Source organism: Euwallacea fornicatus, chromosome 28 (genome assembly GCF_040115645.1).
Source record: "Euwallacea fornicatus isolate EFF26 chromosome 28, ASM4011564v1, whole genome shotgun sequence".
NCBI lineage: Eukaryota > Metazoa > Arthropoda > Insecta > Coleoptera > Curculionidae > Euwallacea > Euwallacea fornicatus.
Genome location: NC_089568.1, coordinates 705750 through 723571, shown reverse-complemented (window position 1 = coordinate 723571; position 17822 = coordinate 705750). Strand labels below are relative to the sequence as shown.

Sequence of the window (17822 nt, the reverse complement as noted above, 5' to 3'; positions counted from 1 at the left end):
GTTTTAAATATTATTTATTTGCTATAACATTATAGAAATTGTTCAAATTGGTGGCCATTTTGTTCAATACATAATTGAGCTCGCCTGTTCATTGATACTCTGATACGTTGAAATATTCCAGGTGTGTTTTAAGTTTAACACCCTGTATCTTCTTAATGAAGCATTATTGGAATATGGTTTATATAGGGAGTCATATTATTTTTCAATGTACTATTACCCACTGAAATATAATGAAACACTTGTGGGACACCCTGTATATATCATTGCGAAGCTAACCACATAGGAATATTTATTTATCGGCGTTTCTTCGCAGCAAAAAAAGTTTATTGCGTACATCTTTCAATCGCACGGAGACTTTTTTGTGCCACTGTATGTACCTTTAACCTTTTTACTCAGCAATTATCTAGTGTAAATCTTTTGATGTTGACAAAACAACTTACCGTAATTTGAATTGCTAAAAGATATACAGGGTGTCCCGGAATGAGGGGGTCAACGCTTAACCACATATTCCTTGGTCAAAACTATGTCGATTCATGGTGATATACTTATGTATATACGAAATCATCTTCTGGAGATACAAGCTCTTAAAATCTAAATTTTTTTAAAGTTTTGCAGATAAACCGAAAACGGCTAGATGGATTGCTACGAAATTTGGTGTATAATCTTTCTGTTTCTCGGGGCACATTTGACGGAGCTTATTATGGTAAAACCACCAGGGGCAGCGGTCAATTCCTAGAAAATCGCATGTTAAATACACCAAAACTTTTTTGTTCGTTCATGCAGACGGTTGGTTTTTTTAAATGAAATTCCTGGTCAGTTACGCAACTTTATCTCTTATTGAATTTTGATTTGGAGCCTCCATTAAACGAACAAAAATTAAAATTGTTGATAATGTCAGTCAATACACACCCTTCAGAAGGAAATAAAAGCATACACTTCAACAAACAATTAATTTAATAAGTGCTCAATGTGACCACCCCGTTCTCGAATACAGAGATTCGCGCGTCGAAGAAAATTCAATTTTAATCTTCCCAACATCATTGCGCATTCCATCATTTGCTTGTAAAATTCTAGTTCTTAGGTAGTCTTCATTTTGAATAGGAACAGCATATACGCGAGATTTTAGCGTACCCCAAATAGAAAAGTCGCAGGGAGTTAGATCTGGAGATCTAGGTGGCTATTGAAGAGGGGCATCATTTCCTCCATTAATTTCTTTTCATCTAATGGAGGTTCCAAATCAAAATTCAATAATAGATAAAAATAGATATTTCGATATATTTTTGACCAGGGAATATGTGGTTAAACGTTGACCCCCTCATTCTGGGAAACCTTATATAATAAAAGAGTTTTGTTCTTGTCATACACCATCCTTGCGGATCAGAAAGAATTCACATGAGAAAAAACGATGCATATGCGATAGATATACATCGCCAAGATAGCATATACGTAGACATGCGTCGCGAGCATCAAGGATCCCCACTAACAAAACAATAAATAAAATTTCCATTGTAAAAATGGATTTTTTATTGTAGTTTTATTGTTTGAAATCGACCTTTTTTAACATTGTGTATAAATTCCATATATACCTATCAGTACACAAAATAGCTATTTTCCACCTACCATTGGCGTATAATACCGACGAAGAAAGATAGTCGAAATGTTAGTTTTCTCAACTGCATTTAAAACATAGTAAAAAAATGTCTCCATCTGTACTGTTACGTTTATACGAATACTATAATATTACATAAATACAATCTTAATTAAACTAATACATTAATACGTTATAGCACAATATATACAAATAATTATAACGTGACTTCATGCTGAATCACAGATTGTTTGCTTATATTGTATATAATTCACCAATAAAAAAAATCTATTTTCATAATAATTAATGGCTACAAACCTGCGTTTGTTACTTCATTAAGTATTCTTGTATTGTTTTTATTTACTTTTGAGGTCGGTCTGAAGATCGAAGGTTATAATTTGTGGATACAAAGTCTCTATGGTTTAGCATCGATTCCTTAACTGCCACCTTTACTTAATTGTAAAAAGGTTTTACGCAAAAGCTCGTGAAGATTTATTTATATTTTTTCTCTTTTTCAACGTTTTATGATTTAATCCATTATTAAACTCGCGTTAAATGGATATCGACAGTATCTTAGTCAATCGCACAGCAAAGCAAGCCAAGGCTTAGTACATGAAAGAAAACTAAGTTGAAAATATCGTTGGAAATTTCATTGAAAAGTAACTAGAAACACACATGAATTGTGTCGACTAAACGATGTTTGAACGTTCCACTCCGGCCAGTTGGTTAATATATCAAATGATTTATACTATTTGCATACTGTTAGTGCTTCTCCCTGCACCCCATAGTTATGCAATTACCTGCTTACACCCCTTAACAAGTAGGTTCAGACAAAAATAATTGGTGATAATATAAAAAAAAAATCCTATATTTTACCTACCTACATTCTAAATAACGATGATTTCAAACACTAACGGGTGATCATTGAAACAACCTCGCAGATGTAACAAACCGTAAACGTAGACGGTTGATTAAGCCGTTCATTGCACAGGATGTCCCGCATGTCACGTTCAATATCATTACATTTTATTCATCATTGAGAATATTTTAGATGAGGTCTTCCCAAGACTGACCAAACCACCAAATTTTAGTAACTTTGCTATTCATAGTTTTCCTAAAACGTTGATTGGCACTTCCTGGTGGAATACCATCAAATCTCTGACTGATAACCGATTAAAGATTAATTTGTTTAAAACGTTTCCCTTGTATTTCAACGCCTATTTGAAGTTTTTCTTAATGATCGCCCTGTAGTTTTACTAAAATTAAGTGCTAATTTCGGATAGGTACTATAATTTTATTATTTAAAGTTTTAAGTAAAAAATCAGTCAATAAGAGACCCCCGTTATTAAACGATAAAAGGTCTCAAATCAGGGACTTGGATTGGAAAGTCAAAAGCATCAGGGTCCGACACCCGAGCTTGGCGTATGAACTGTTGTTTGGGCTGGAGGCTTGACCCTTTCCCCACCAACCCTCCTTGGTTGCGGAAGAGAAAACCGCATTGTGCAGTGCACACCTCATCTCTGACTACACTCTCTTTGGACCACTCTCTAATCAGTTGCTGGCAGTCGTTTATCTTGAGTGAGGCACAAGTTCCCTGGAAGAAGAAAAAAAAACTCACTACAAAATTTTTTTTATCAATTCAATAGAAGACTGTCTCTGTTAATTTTAGGTTTCAGCAGTTAGGAGCAATTTCAACCACATAAATGTAAAGACAGAAATAAATTCAATGATGACGTGTTCCTAAATATTTCCATCTTTCTAATGCTTTGAACAAATATATAGGAGAAAGTAATTTGACGTAGGTATCTCCATACATCTCTCAGATACCTACAAAATATCTCGGACAACGAGAATAAAAATGTTAATGAAAGCAAAGCCCTTCAGAAGAACAATACTTTTCTAGGTACAGCTTCAGTTATTGTTATAAACAAAATAACTTACCCCACCAACATTGCACACACAACTAGTGCATGGAGAAGGCAATACACTTTCTCCCACTTGAACGTGCTTGCCAGCAATGATGCAGCCTTGCCCAGGAGCATTTTCTCTCCATGGGTTGAAGTTCATGCTGGGATGGTCTTTACAAGGAACCCTAATAAAATCGTTTTAAAACCTCCATGGTAATTTGAAAAAATGGCGTTTACCTCGGATTGAGGAAGTTCGATGGTAATTCGAACGCAGATCTCTGCATGTCGCTATTACCATCTAAATTATCACAGATAGTTTTGGCTAAAGTTATCTTCCTAATTTCGGCTAATTGAGCTTCAGTGAAACCCAGTAGAGGATCATTGGTCTCATACCTGCAAACGTTAAAAATGTCCTGATTTCGTCATTTAAGAGAAGAAGCTTTACCAAAATCTATCACATTTTCTTAAATGTCTAAATTGTATGGCTATAATACATCCAAATGTAGGACCTATTAACCCTCCTTGCAAAGGCCGTTCGGCCATTCCTCCAGGGAATAAATCGATGTCATCAACTGAGACATAAAGTGACTTTAACCTCCGGATGGTGTCTGGAGGGATTTCCCTGGAGAGATCATCCCAGGAGGTGGCGCGTTTAAGGTTACATAGGGCTCTGTAATTATTGTATGACGGGATTCCTACAATATATGGCTAATAGTTTAAAACATATTTTGGTTTTATGATGTTTATTTACCGTGATCTCTAGCTCTCTGCACATTAAGGGCTATGAGATCGATCCCGGAGAAGGGAATCTTGCGATCTTCGAATAAATGATTTGTGACTTCTCCCGTAATAAATTGATCCAAGTTCTCCATGGGCGTGGAGACCATGCCCCTGGCGATATCATCGATAAGACCAGGCTAAAAGGCAAAGATTTGTTACATGAAGTTCTTGAACCACTAGAAAGACCTTACTTCCATCATGATGTCAGTCTTGAAGAAGAAGTCTCTTAACAAAATCGCAGGTTCAACGATATTATAATGATTATCCAATCTCGGAATATGAGGTCGCAATAACGAGTGTCCTATTCTGAAAGCTGCAGCCGCAAACTCAGTGAAAGCAGCCGGGTTACAATTGGGGTTGTACTCTGTGTAATAACCTTGAGGAAGCAGCTTCAACCCATAAAGGCTCATGGCGTTCCACCCGAGAATTCTCGGCAAGAACTCGTTATAAACGAGATGCTGGAAATTTGCTATAATGATCTTCCTCGTTTCCTCGAACAACTTGCGATGGTTCCAGTGGGGGTTGATTTCGTGGAGGGAATCGCGAACTCTGTTATGTTCTCTCATGTAAATGGTGTGTATCATAGTCAGACCTGGTTGTTCTGAGGCACGTCCATCACCTGGAGAATTCACTTTTAAGATACAGTTGTTGACTTAAGTGAGAACAAAACTAGCCGGCAATGAAGCAAAACCCGGATCCAGATCTGCACTCTGGGTGAGTAAGACTTCTGGGTAACAACCCTTTGGTTGATGGAAGATTGGTCCAGTTCATCTTACCATGCTCACCAATGAGTTTGTCCAGAATACAAGGATTTTCTCCGTATATCTGCAAATTTCACTTAATTTTGAAACTGCACTTAATACTGCAAGAAATCTATTATTTTCCATCGTTAGGTATAAAATTCGTTCTTTTTTTTATAAGTTTGAGTCTTTAGTTCAAAATGGAAAATACAGATACGCCCTTTCTAATCCACAAGACAGTAATACATACCATTGAACCATCAATAAATGCAGTATTCTGATTAATTTGCTCCCTAGGTCCCAAATGCTGCTGACCTGGCAATGACCTCATTGAAGGGAAGCACATACTTTGCCCAGTACTGACGTTATAATTGGGATAATAGTGATCTCCTTGAGGGATGGGAATGGGGTTACATTCCGGATGCACCGTTCTGGGACTATCACACGATCTGCAGCTGGGAATAGATTCGTGATGACCTTTGTGAATAGGCGTCATCGTGATATCGTGGTCCAGCAGTTGGGCGAATTGCATCACCATGAGAGTATAACGTTTATGTAGATTGCTGATATCTGGATGGACCACTCGGGAAATAGTTCTAGGATTGGGTAGATGTATGCCGGTAACACCCGTCACTTTAGGTTTGGAGATGCCTAATTAAAAAAAGAGATCATGGAAAAATTTGATGAAGGCCACTTGGTGAATCCACATACCATCTTCATAAGCACTGGGGAGCAACCTGTTGAATATGGTTAAGCTTTTGCCCCATTCAGGTCTTTTTAAGTTATTGCAATGTCCGGAAAGCGTGCGGTATGGACTTGAGGCGTCACAAGGACCATCCTCTGAACAATCTTCTTCGTCATCGTGGAACACTTCCGGAGGAACTAATGCCGAAATATCAACGTTTTGTAAGTCGCTTAAATCATCGCTGGTGTGGAAACTGATGGATCGACCGTCTGCTTGACGTCGTCGCCTTCGACGTCTAAAATCAGCGTTTGTTGAGACTTGGTCAAAGTGTGGTAACGTAGTTCTTACGATAAAGAGTTGAGTATTTCGTTAGAGGCAAATTCAAGAAGCAATGAAGTGTTAGCCACCTTGAGAGCTTGTTTATTGGGCTTGCTGAAGGAAGCTGCGATACCATGGGGTGATTTCGGATCGATTCCACCAACTAAAACGACCAGATCATAATTAACCAGTTATAATGTTCCAGTCTATGGGTTCCAGGCTGAATGAATGGCACGCACTTAATCGACTTACGCGGCATTTTCTACCCTTTCAGTGGTATTGCTACCACCCAAATTTATCGACTGTGCCCAGTCGAGTTTACCGATAGGAGTCGACTCACTGTGTGCATTCCTTAAAGGGCTAACACACACTGAATTGACTAGGAATTATTGTTATGATCTGCTATGAATGTATCGGGTAATCCGGCTCGGATCATTTTGCGTTCTGAGATAATTATTGAAGCCAGATCGACTGTCTGTCTCAGTATATTCGGTCCTTTAAGAATGATATTTGGGCTCCCTAGAAAAAAATTTCCCACGCCCAGGAAGTTATCCAGGAGACCACGCATGCTGGCGTCGATTGAACACGTAATGAAGGAATGATGTTAAAGTTTTTCCAAAGCAATCCAATTTAATTTTGGTCTGTGGTAAAGGAAAACCGAATTTCCAAAATGTGGGAAAATCTTCCCTGGCAGACCAGTATTTCGCTGAACGAACGCATCCAGTGCTTCAGTGGGAGTATGTATAAGGAATTTATGAAATCTGACATACTAATAATCACTCACCAGTACTCCAAACTTGATACTCCATCTTCCTCCTCTCCATCAACTTTTGCTCCGCCTTGGCCAACGCCTCCATCAGCAATTCCTCGCTGATTTCGCTCATATGATCCATTTCCACCCATTCAGCCAATTGTGGCAAGGCAAACTGATCACATGGTATCCTCCCATTGAGAAACTTATCTTCAATAACGAAAGCTTTGGGCTGAATTTTGCTCATATCATCAGTGTTGATGCACAATAGGCCAGCCAATGTGGTTTTCTTAATTTCCATTAGTTGAGCTGTAGTCAAGGAACTCGGAGGCAAATCGTTTTCGTACCAAAACCTGTCACTCTTTTTTAGAGAAATAAACTGTTCTTTGATTAGACAGTTGAGAGTGGGCCCTACAATAGCTCCAGGTAGAGGAGTTTCGAGCAATACCCCCGCTAGTAAGTCGATATCCTCGGTGTTGTTGTACAAGTACTTCAAGGCTTTGATGTATTCGGGCTTAATGTGGTAAGCCTTTAAGTCTTCGAATTTAAGAGTCTTGGGGAAGGTTTGGTTCTTACAGAACTGGACTATTTTTACGTAACCCGGAATACCATGGTCTCTCCCCATGTGAACAAACAAGCCGGAAGTGTCCCAGTTGGCGCGCAGAGGCACCGAAATGTGCATGCTAGGATTCTGAGCTGGTTCACTGATCAGTATGTCGATCATGTCGGCAAAGCTGTCTGCAGTCTTACTCAACTGTAAATAGAGAGTTTTTTTCTCGGAGGTTTGCAACCAATATCATTCTTACCAAGCTGCTGGGCAGCATGGAAAGCAAAGCAGGAAGAGCAGTCATGGCGACCTCGTTGAATACCCCAGCACGTCTAGAGCTGGAGTATTTCGAAAACCGACCGTGTGGTTTGAGGCTCAATTCAGAACTCACTATAGTCTCCTATAAACATTGCTGTTCTTGATTCATTTCAATTAAGACTAGGAGCAATACTTACTTGTCCTAATATAGTAGGCAAGAACTCATTATAGGTGATATGCTGGATTTCTGCAATCACAATTCTCCGGCTTTCCAAGAAGAGTGTCTCATCATCCCAGTGTTTGTTTAAAACAGCTAAGTTGGCAGCAATTCTGTTGTGTTCTTTTAAAATTGCAGAGTAGAGGGCGTTTGATTGGCAGGACAGACAGGCCGACATATTGACCAAACCTTGGTCATAAGTTCTTAAAGATTCCATTTGGACGCGAGTATTTCCGTAAACGGCAGAACCGTCTAAGAAGGATGATGCCAAGTTCATTTGGTTGCGGTACACTACAGGAAGAAAACTTGATCAGATAGCTGTCGCAAATAATGTGAAAACCTACAATTAAACCATTTCAGATTTTTGAATTTTTCTATCAATAATTTTCGGTAGATTCGGTAATTTTGGTGGACAGTTTGACACATCAATTACTGGTTTTGTTCCTTTGGTGCAATGGAACAGAGAAGTTGTCAGAACCATTCAACAATATCTATTTGTCTTTCAACCCCATACGATACCAGATAACGTTTCACGGATATACGAATATATACAGGGTGTCCAAGAAACAATGACTAAAAAGTGTGTTGGGTGCCAAAGGGCAAACAATAGAGCGATTCAGATAATATTTTTTAATGCAAAAGTAGTTTGTTTTCATTCTACAGGGTTCCAAAACAACGTAGTATTGCATTTAAATACACCCTGTACTGTGTGTGCCGTGTGTAGTTTGTACCCTGGACTTACAGGAAGAGCTTAGGCAATAATCCTTTTAAGCGTTCAGATTTTTAATGGAACACAAGACGCATTCATAAAGAGAATTCATATTGCTCAATCAATGAAACTCGCAAGAATGACTGACGTTTAAAACGCTATCGGCATTCGTAAATGACTAATATAGAACACAGATCCGTGTTATTACAAGAACAAAACGTCATCCACGACCAAGGTAAACTACCGTTATTAAGTTAAATTCGATGCTCCATTTCACTCGCAAATCGTAGCCTTGTTCAACAGCTTGCGCCATCGACCACTTATTAGATCTTCAAGAACACTTACCGAAACTACATTGATCGACGTCCATGGAAGGCAAGGTCCTCATGTACTCCTTGCACTCACCATTGCCCAGTTTTGCGTAACATTCGGGATGAGCAGGAGCGTTATCGGAACAACAGTCCTGGTTCTTTAGATTTCCAGTCATGGCCAAGTCGTGTAGGAGCAGCTCACTCCAAGCTCCAAGAAGGGAAGTTACGGATTCGTGGCTCTGAGCCGGAATAGATTGGAGAATTGCTGATACCTCCAAAGGATTAGGCAGGCGTTGTGAGGTCCCGGACTGACGGGGTGAGGATTTGCCTGAAAACAAAGGGACTTGATAAAATACATAGCATATTCTGCACGAAAAGCGGAAAGAGCACTCTTACGCGTGAAAATTGCAGCTTGCCGTTCAGACGAAAGCTGCATCTACTTAAAAGCGGTAAAAGTGCTTTTCAAACGAAATGTACAGGGTCTCGGTAACCATGTTAAAACTTTCTTAAAAAATAATAAACTGCGATCAATTGAATTTTTCAGTACTTTCAAGATAATCCTCTTACTTCGATGAAGGATTGTTGCATAATGAATTAAGGTATATCAATCAGACACTGTGGAGATGCTAGTAAAATCATAAATAAATATCGCCTGTTTATCACCCAAGTCTTGGATCGAGAACAGCATGGAGTTTTGCAGGAATGTTATGGAACAATGCCCATTTTCTTCGCAACATGCTGTTCATAGATGAGCGCAAGTTTACCAACTTATTCAATTATCATGATGAACGTGTCTAGTCCCCTGAAAATTTATACGAATACTAAGGACGTCGACCACGAGCACGTTTCGGGTTAAACGTATAGTTTAGCTTACTTGACGTTGCGAGCATTGGCCCATACATTTAGGAAGACAATGTGATTTTAGCTTTTTAAGGTTACATCGATAACCACAGTTGTCTCAATCACTTGAATAACTTTTGGTTCCAATAAGATGGTGCTCCGCCACCTAACACCAGCAGGGTGGCTGGTTACTTCTTTGAAATATTTACCGATAGGGTCATTTCAAAGAATAGAGATAAGTCGGCCGGCAAATTCACCAGATTTATCTCCATTAAATTATTATTTCCTGCAAACTATGAAATGCCTCTTTTGGAACTCCGCGTCTCTCGCTATCTGCGAAGAAAGGTGATCACCACTTTAAAGACTGACGTGAGAGAAAGGAACGCTTCAAGATCAACACAGCATTTAAGAAAATTCATGGAGTTGTGTTTGAAAATGGATGGTGAACCCCTCGACAATTTGATATAATTTTTTTTATTCCCTCGCTTCTTATCCGACAGTTTCTTTTCCTAGGTGTATCTTTCCGCGATTGCACCTTACTGATTACCATCTTGATCGAAATTACTAAGCCTTAGATTTCCTAATGGTACCACATTATTGGTGTTTCCTAAAGGCAACTGCAATTTTTCGTTGATTGCTTTTAATACTAAGGTATTATAGATGCAACCGTTCCCACGAATAGTACCTATCGATCTTGTGATTTCATGACTACAGCGTCCTTCCCTCCAAACGGATGATGACGAAAGGGAAAGCGCACCTCGTGATCTGCAATCTTCGTTCTTCTACACGTGACTGTGACGTGTACGTGCCATAATCTTTGTCGGGGCCTGCAGCTTATGTCACCTTTACTAATCGGTCTATAAGGTTGCTCAATTAATGCTGTTTTCTATGATGATATCGCTAGGGGAACTATTATAATGCGAACAAATATTGTTTTTCTTAGAAAATTCGTTTTAGGAGTGTAGGTGTTTCCTGGTATTCAACCAGCACGAAAGGCTGGTCCTCGTTAAAACAATGGATCAATGGCACGTTCCACACAAAACCCGGCTGCCATTGAACCGTCAATAACATTAATTGAATATTATAGGTCATGTAACCTTTACAGCAATTATCAGAGAGTGAAGATTATCACGTAAACAGAGCAGATCACATTAAAGCGTGATAGTCAAGGTGAATTGATCGATGATCGTTTGCATAATGCGTAACGCACTTCTTCCGCAAATGGTCACGAAGACACGTAAGAACGATTGTACTTCCCTCATTCAGGTTTTGCATAGATTTGTAGTATTTTCTCATTTCCTTCACGGAGGAACGTCGTTCGCGATCTTGCAGGTTCACAAGTTTCTAATGCAACCTAAGGGTTAGGGTTGTCTGTAGGACTGAGTCGATTACAGGAAAGAGATGGGCGTTCATTACACGAACGATGAGGAACGGAGATAGGTGATGTTTTTGGGGCTCAAAAGAAAGTTTTTTTGAAAACCTGAATCCTTCCTGAAATGCCTGAAAATCCACAATTTTCAGAAGGTTTAAAGTGAAAGGATGGTAGAAGAGCTGCCCAGAACGCTGAATCGAATGTAAGGTGCAACGCTGCGCCAGATCTGATTAGTGAAAAGGTTTGAGTTGGGTCTTGATGCGAAATAGCCGAAACAGTGAAATAAGCATTTCATATTCTGGTTAATTAATGAAAACTTCAGCTCGGACTTGGATTGCCATAAACCGGCGATGTACAAATTTCCTGAAGGGAATACTTTCTCTAATTGGACCAGCTTATGTAATGCTCCCAGAACAATAAGTGCGCTCAGCACCATGCACGTAATTAATTTCGTACCTAATTACTGTTGCAAATAAACTACCGACATGCGTAAATTGTGTAAAATTCCCGACATGAATTTTTTACTTCTCAGACAAGGAAAAAACAATGTGTGGCCATAACAACTGAATAAAAACCTAACAGGTCAATCATCTCACACTTGAAGAATCAAATCCTGGTCGCAAGGCCGATGAGCTAACATTCACGTGATTATTGTTTCTTGGGTATCTTAACTATCATCTTATGTAAATGGGGAAATATGCTGCAGTTATTGGTGTTAAGATTTAAGTATAGTTGGACGGCTTAAGTTAGATGGGTAGACAGAAATCATTTTCCAGATTTGAGGCAGAGAATCATCATGTACCTCTCCGAGATCCAGCTTCTTCCAAGTATTACAATACAGTTATTATTTCAAGCAAGGAAAAATTTAATCGAAACTGATTTCAGTGCTCTTCGAAGCTTCCGATTGGACAGGACGAAGTTCATTATCCACTCACCATCAGCGTAATCCGGCGCAACGAGCCTCAAAAACGGAGCCCCCCTTGTGCCCCAACTAGGATGCCTCACGTTATTGCATTCGGCACTAGCAGAGCGAAATTTACTTGGAGGGCAAGTCACTGAATCCTGTTCCTGCTCGCATTCTTTCACACTAGGGGACTGTCCGGTCTCGGCTTTTAAGGCCAGCTTCACCTTGGGACGAAGGTCTTCCGGCAGCGGCCTTAGATACGAGGACATATCCACCTTCTCCTTAATTAGAGTCGAATGGCCCCCCGTCAGGCTGGTGATCGACAGAATGGATATTACCCAGAGGGTGGTACCCATTAAGCGGAACCTGCGAGGAAAACAATGGGAATTTTAGCCAACATAAATAAACATAAATAAATAAAATTATAAAAAAATGAAAGTGAAATATTAGAAACTTGCAAAGTGGCATGGTAAATATCAATGTTATGTATAATAGTCAATTTAGCAACTAACACCCGCATGCTTTCTTTATGGGCCAATTTCAAGTGATTTGCTGCCGATGTTGCTTCCATGTTTGCCTTTCAATAGATTTCATTAAAGCATAACCTGATGCTTTAGTATTAGCTCAATGTTTTGAAATGTTACGGTTCACTGGCAGTATTACATATTCACAGTTACTCTCATTTTAACCCACTAACCTACCTAACTCGCGCACCTTTTACTGTTCGTTTTCAGGGATCTCAAACTCACTTAGCTAAGAGCTTTCTATAAAAATACCGTTTTTAAAATAAGACAATATTATCGGTAATTAGGATCATCATGCGAGGAAATTGCAGATCCGTATCAAAATCGATAATTATTTTTGTATTAAATACTGAAGGAAGAGAGCGTTTGCAATGAAATATTAAACCCCAGAACAACTTATGAAAGCAAAAACAGATTATATACCTTCCTTATTTTCGCACCACAGCTTTTTCTCTCTATGAACTACTGGTTTGATATACCAGTACAACCCGATTTGGTAAGATTATCCGTGAGATAAAGTGCATCTACAATTTCCGGAATCACATTCCGGACAGGACACGTCTGCAATTAATCTCAATTATTGCACGGAAAGTGAAAGACATGATAACAGTAAACAAGATATCGCGAAGAATGTAAGTAATGCATCAGTCCATCAAAATAGTTTGTTAACCTTCTGGTCGAAGATTTGAAGAAATGGAAAGTGTTGCAGCTGCACTTGGGGTAAATACGTATACGATTCTGGGTTTCGTTTTAATGTTAATTAAAGTTTTCATTAGATATAATTAGGCGTTAGGAAATTATTAATTTGTGATGAATTGATTTTTCAACATATTCCTGTAGGATTGAAAATTTCGTGCATTGGCAGACAAAGAAGGCAACAAGCACGTTTCCGAAGACTCTCAACTACACGTTCACTCAGCAAGCCACTGGAGATAATTTCGTCCCAGACGCCTTGAGATTCAAGGCAATGAGATCGCTGCCTAAAACGATTAAGGAGTCCTCAAAAGTTAGTTATGAAGATCAAGAAATTATCTGATCATATCAGAAGAATCGGTGACTGATGGGCGGGAAGTTATGGAACCGCATGTTTTCGAAGTTGGAACCTACGAGAAGTTGAAGTTTCTTCCATTAAGAATAGGTACGAGTAGTTCCTGGAATGCACCGCGTCCTCACGTACAGACGAAATTGAATTAAAACCAACGGCAGTTTTTAAAAAAAGTTGAAGTTTCCCTACGGATTTGAAGAAACAATGTTAAAACTTGCTCTTCATCGGTTGAAGGAATTCATGGTGAAAGAACTTGCGGACACCTAGCTTGAAAGGCTAGAAAAGTACGGTTGTACCAAGGTTATCAGTACTAACATGTAAGAATATTAGCGTGTGACTTTCCCAAAAACAAATATCGAAGAAATCTGGAATTTTCTTCATTTATCAGCGGATTCGAGGGACCAAAAATGCTCTAACTGTCTTTCCCTAACTTGAAGAGCTACATATAAAAGAATTTTGAGAACTATGGAAGGTTGCATCCTCTATGGCAGTGGTTTCCAAATTTTTTAGAGAAAGGACCGCACGTGAATACACTGGGTGTCCCAGATCAAAGTGCGAGTATTTTAACCATGGTTTGTACTAATGAAATTAACAAACACGAATTTTTCTTTTTGTCCAAAAGTCGTTCGTTTAAGTTCTAGAGATCTTTGAATTTCATTTGGATAAAATAATTTGTGTTGGAAGAGCCCTTCGAAGGATTTTCGTTAAATTTGGTATACAAATATTTTTCGATCGTAGCAATTCACAAATAAAAAAATTAAATACACAGCCTTGCCATAACCTAGATATAAGGGCCGGACTATGAATACAAAGGCCCGTATTTATTTAACCGTTAAATATTTCGATTAAGTGATTACACTGCTTGATTATACCTTTCATTGAGAAACTTTTTTGTCTCTTGGAGATTTTTCACAAAATGCGTCGTTTTCTCATAGTAGTTGTTTCAAAGCAATTCTTATCTTCCTCGGATTAGACCGTTTCTACCCAAAATGTTATTTATTAAAATTATTTGAAGCAAAATAACAAAGAAGAATGAAATTGCACACTAAAAATTGTTCAAAGTGGCCACGAGTTCCTGGACTTTTTTTGATGATCAGGGTGATACTTTTCTTGAGGTAACGCTCTTTGAATACTACTTTTTGGGATCATTAAGTCATGCTCGGCATTTCTTAAACTACTAATTTTATTATCCTCAAAGTAATTGATTATTTCTTGCTCATCATCTACCCCATGATGTTTAATATCATAATTTTCTCCTAGCTGAGGAGGGAAACTACCAAATTCCCTCAACTTCATATAAACATTTGTAAACGTTCTTGCATTTGGAAGTCGTCGATTAGGAAATCGCTGATGGTAGAGGACTCTAGCTCTATGAGCATTTTGTCTGCACTCACCATAGATTGAGCGAATGTCAACATACTCGAGATCGCTAAACGAAAGAGCCATCATAAAACAAATAAAAATTAACTTTTATGTTATTTTATAATTAAATATGGCAATAATAGCATTAACGAGTAATATCTACTGCCAGTTGACCACAATATGCCAGGAAATGACAATCAGAATGATTTTTTTGACAGGGAGAATGATGTGGCTATTTGGGCCATGGTCTACTTAATATCAGCAAATTCCTGCAATAAAAAGGCGTAAAATTTGGAGTCGCTACTACGAGAAAACGACGCATTCTGCGAAAAATCTCCAAGAGACAAAAAAGTTTCTAAATGAAAGGTGCAATCGAGTAACGTAATCACTTGATCGAAATATTTAACGGTTAAATAAATATGGGCCCTTATATTCATAGTCCGGCCCTTATTTCTATGTTATGGCAAAGCTGCATGTTTCATTTTTTCATTTGTGAACTGCTGCGATCGAAAAATGTTTGAACACCAAATTTCATGACAATCCGTCGAAGGGCTCTTCCAACATGAATTATTTTATCTAAATGGGGCCCCATATTCAAGCAGCTCTAGGAACTTAAAGGACAGACTTTTGGACAAAAAGAAAAAAAACGTGTTTGTTAATTTCATTAGTAGAAGTCGTGATTAAAATATTTGCACTTTAATCTGGGACGCCCTGTATAAAACTGTAAAAATAATATTAAAAAAAACCATTTTTAAAATGTTTTATTATTTATAAAGATATATAGAATTATCGAACAAAAAATACAAAAAGGAGCAAACAAACGTAAATATTTAATGTGATTGAAGTGCTTGTATTATAGATCTTGAAATTATTTTATTCATCTTGGGTGCCGATTTAGAAGTACCAATAGCCAAGAACTCTTCGAAATGTCTATCGGTCAATATTAAAAAAATTTTTGATTTTGCAAATTCGATCTGGAAAAAAATTATTCACAAACGTAAATTGTTCCAAATCCAATTTTTCTAGCAGAATTCATAACATTTGCTGTGATCATATTTTGGTAACAAAGAGTAAAACTTTTTTAAACAAATAATATAAAAAAAAACAAGCAATTGTCAGGTTGAAAACTTACCAATTCTAATTGCGTATTCACATCACCCTTACCAGAACAACTTCAAAGGGATTTTGGAACGAAATGAAAATTTTTTTATGGTTACACAAGTGTTTAAACCACACGTGTAGCTCGTTTTCTAACAATATAATTTTTTTCAGTGCAACTTTGACCTGAAAATCTATTTTTCCGCATGGTTTTCTACAAATTTACACAAGACTGAAAACGCGACGAATTATTTTGTTGAAACTGTTGCCGGGCACGAAGTAAATTTGTTTGAAATGGTTTATGTGAAAAAAGAGTTTATATACAATTTGCCCTTCTCCTTGTAAATTAACGTTAAGGGAGTTAAAATGTTCAGTTATATTAGTCAATACTAGTCAAAAATGACAAATTCCATAACCATATGGGGCCCGCCAGTTGTATCACTGGCTTTAAGTTTTTCATCATATACAGGGTGGTCATTTAGTGCGGTCTCGGAAGATTACGGCTAAACAATTTAATATTTTGAATTTCTTTTTTTTGTGTTATATACTAATCAAAAATCGTTACACCTTCCTATACCTACATGTACAGGTTTTCTTCGAAAAATAAGATTTAAGAAAAGGTAGCAAAATTAATAATTTGATTAGTCATATGTTTATTTCTTATTTCGAGTAATAAAATATGTGTGTGGTGTTCTATTTAAATTAAGCAAGTTATTTCCTTTCAAAAAGAATGCAATTTTCATGTTACTTTTTGGACGCACTGTATGAGATATTTCAATTTTAATAATTTTGACATAAGATACGTCTCATATCTAAAGTTTGGTATGAATTTCGATTTACTCCAGTTTAAACTTCCTTCAAAACAAAGTTTTTAAAACTGCATGATTTTTTTAAAAAAACTTAATTGTTTCGAAATCCTTAAGATTTAGGACAAGTAAATCTTAATGAAACTTACATTTATTTTTCTCAAGAAATCTATAACGATATTAATATATGGGGTGTCCTATTTAAAAAAACATAACTTTGATATTTTTCACTTATTTAGAACACCCTGTATGAAACGAAAACAATTTTAAAATGTACCCATAATCGAGTTCTATATAACGCAAAAAAAAGAAATTCAAAATATTAAATTGTCTAGCCGTAATCTTCCGTGACCGCACTAAATGACCACCCTGTATATACACTAATGGACAAAACTAAAGAAACTTTTTAAATATATAAAAATAAATTTAATGTCACCCTATACATTATTTCTGTGTATCTTATTTACTTCTGAGGAAATATTTATTTAATACGGACCATATACATTTTTTTAATTCTCAGTGAAAACAATAATTTTTCATTATTTGTTTATTTATTGGGACAAATCTAAAGAAACTTTTTGGCAAAACGCATTATCAGCTGAATTCTATTTTGCAAAATATATTCATATTCACCACAGTGTTTGAGTGCTACAGTGTTTGCTATGATATTTTGAGAATGTCTACTGGAAGGTATTTATCTCAAGATTTACAATCAAAAATTGTTGAAGCTTTTCAAAATGGAACAAAGCAAGCTGATATTGCAAAACATTATTCTATTCATAAATCTGTGCTATCCAAAGTTTTAAGTAGATACAAGACTCGAGGAAACGTGGTTATTTGTAGACGTGGAGGTGGTAGGCCAAGAAAAACCAACAAAAATCTAGACAGACGGATAAAACGTATAGCCATGAAACAACCGAATTTGTCTGCAAGAGGAATTTTAAACGAATTGGGTGTAGACAATCTAAGTTATAAGACTGTACAAAGGCGATGTAATGAAGTTGGCATATTAAGCAGACGACCAGCTAAAACCCCCTTTATTTCTTCAAAAAACAGAAAG

At 37.4% G+C, this 17822-nt stretch overlaps 1 protein-coding gene across 1 annotated transcript in view; it reads right to left on the bottom strand.

Moving 5' to 3' along the window:
- Positions 1-1506: 1506 nt before the first annotated feature.
- Positions 1507-17822, bottom strand: part of LOC136347351 (uncharacterized) — a 41735-nt gene continuing 25419 nt past the window's right edge. The window contains exons 2-16 of the mRNA XM_066297259.1: positions 11959-12293; positions 8846-9139; positions 7772-8082; positions 7576-7716; positions 6803-7523; positions 6049-6181; positions 5727-5995; positions 5266-5666; positions 4950-5100; positions 4467-4894; positions 4247-4412; positions 3941-4190; positions 3733-3888; positions 3530-3680; positions 1507-3182 (exon numbers count right to left, since the gene is read on the bottom strand). Coding sequence (XP_066153356.1) covers positions 2934-3182; positions 3530-3680; positions 3733-3888; positions 3941-4190; positions 4247-4412; positions 4467-4894; positions 4950-5100; positions 5266-5666; positions 5727-5995; positions 6049-6181; positions 6803-7523; positions 7576-7716; positions 7772-8082; positions 8846-9139; positions 11959-12293 — 4156 coding nt within the window. The 3' untranslated portion in view covers positions 1507-2933. The remainder of the gene's footprint in view (positions 3183-3529; positions 3681-3732; positions 3889-3940; positions 4191-4246; positions 4413-4466; positions 4895-4949; positions 5101-5265; positions 5667-5726; positions 5996-6048; positions 6182-6802; positions 7524-7575; positions 7717-7771; positions 8083-8845; positions 9140-11958; positions 12294-17822) is intronic.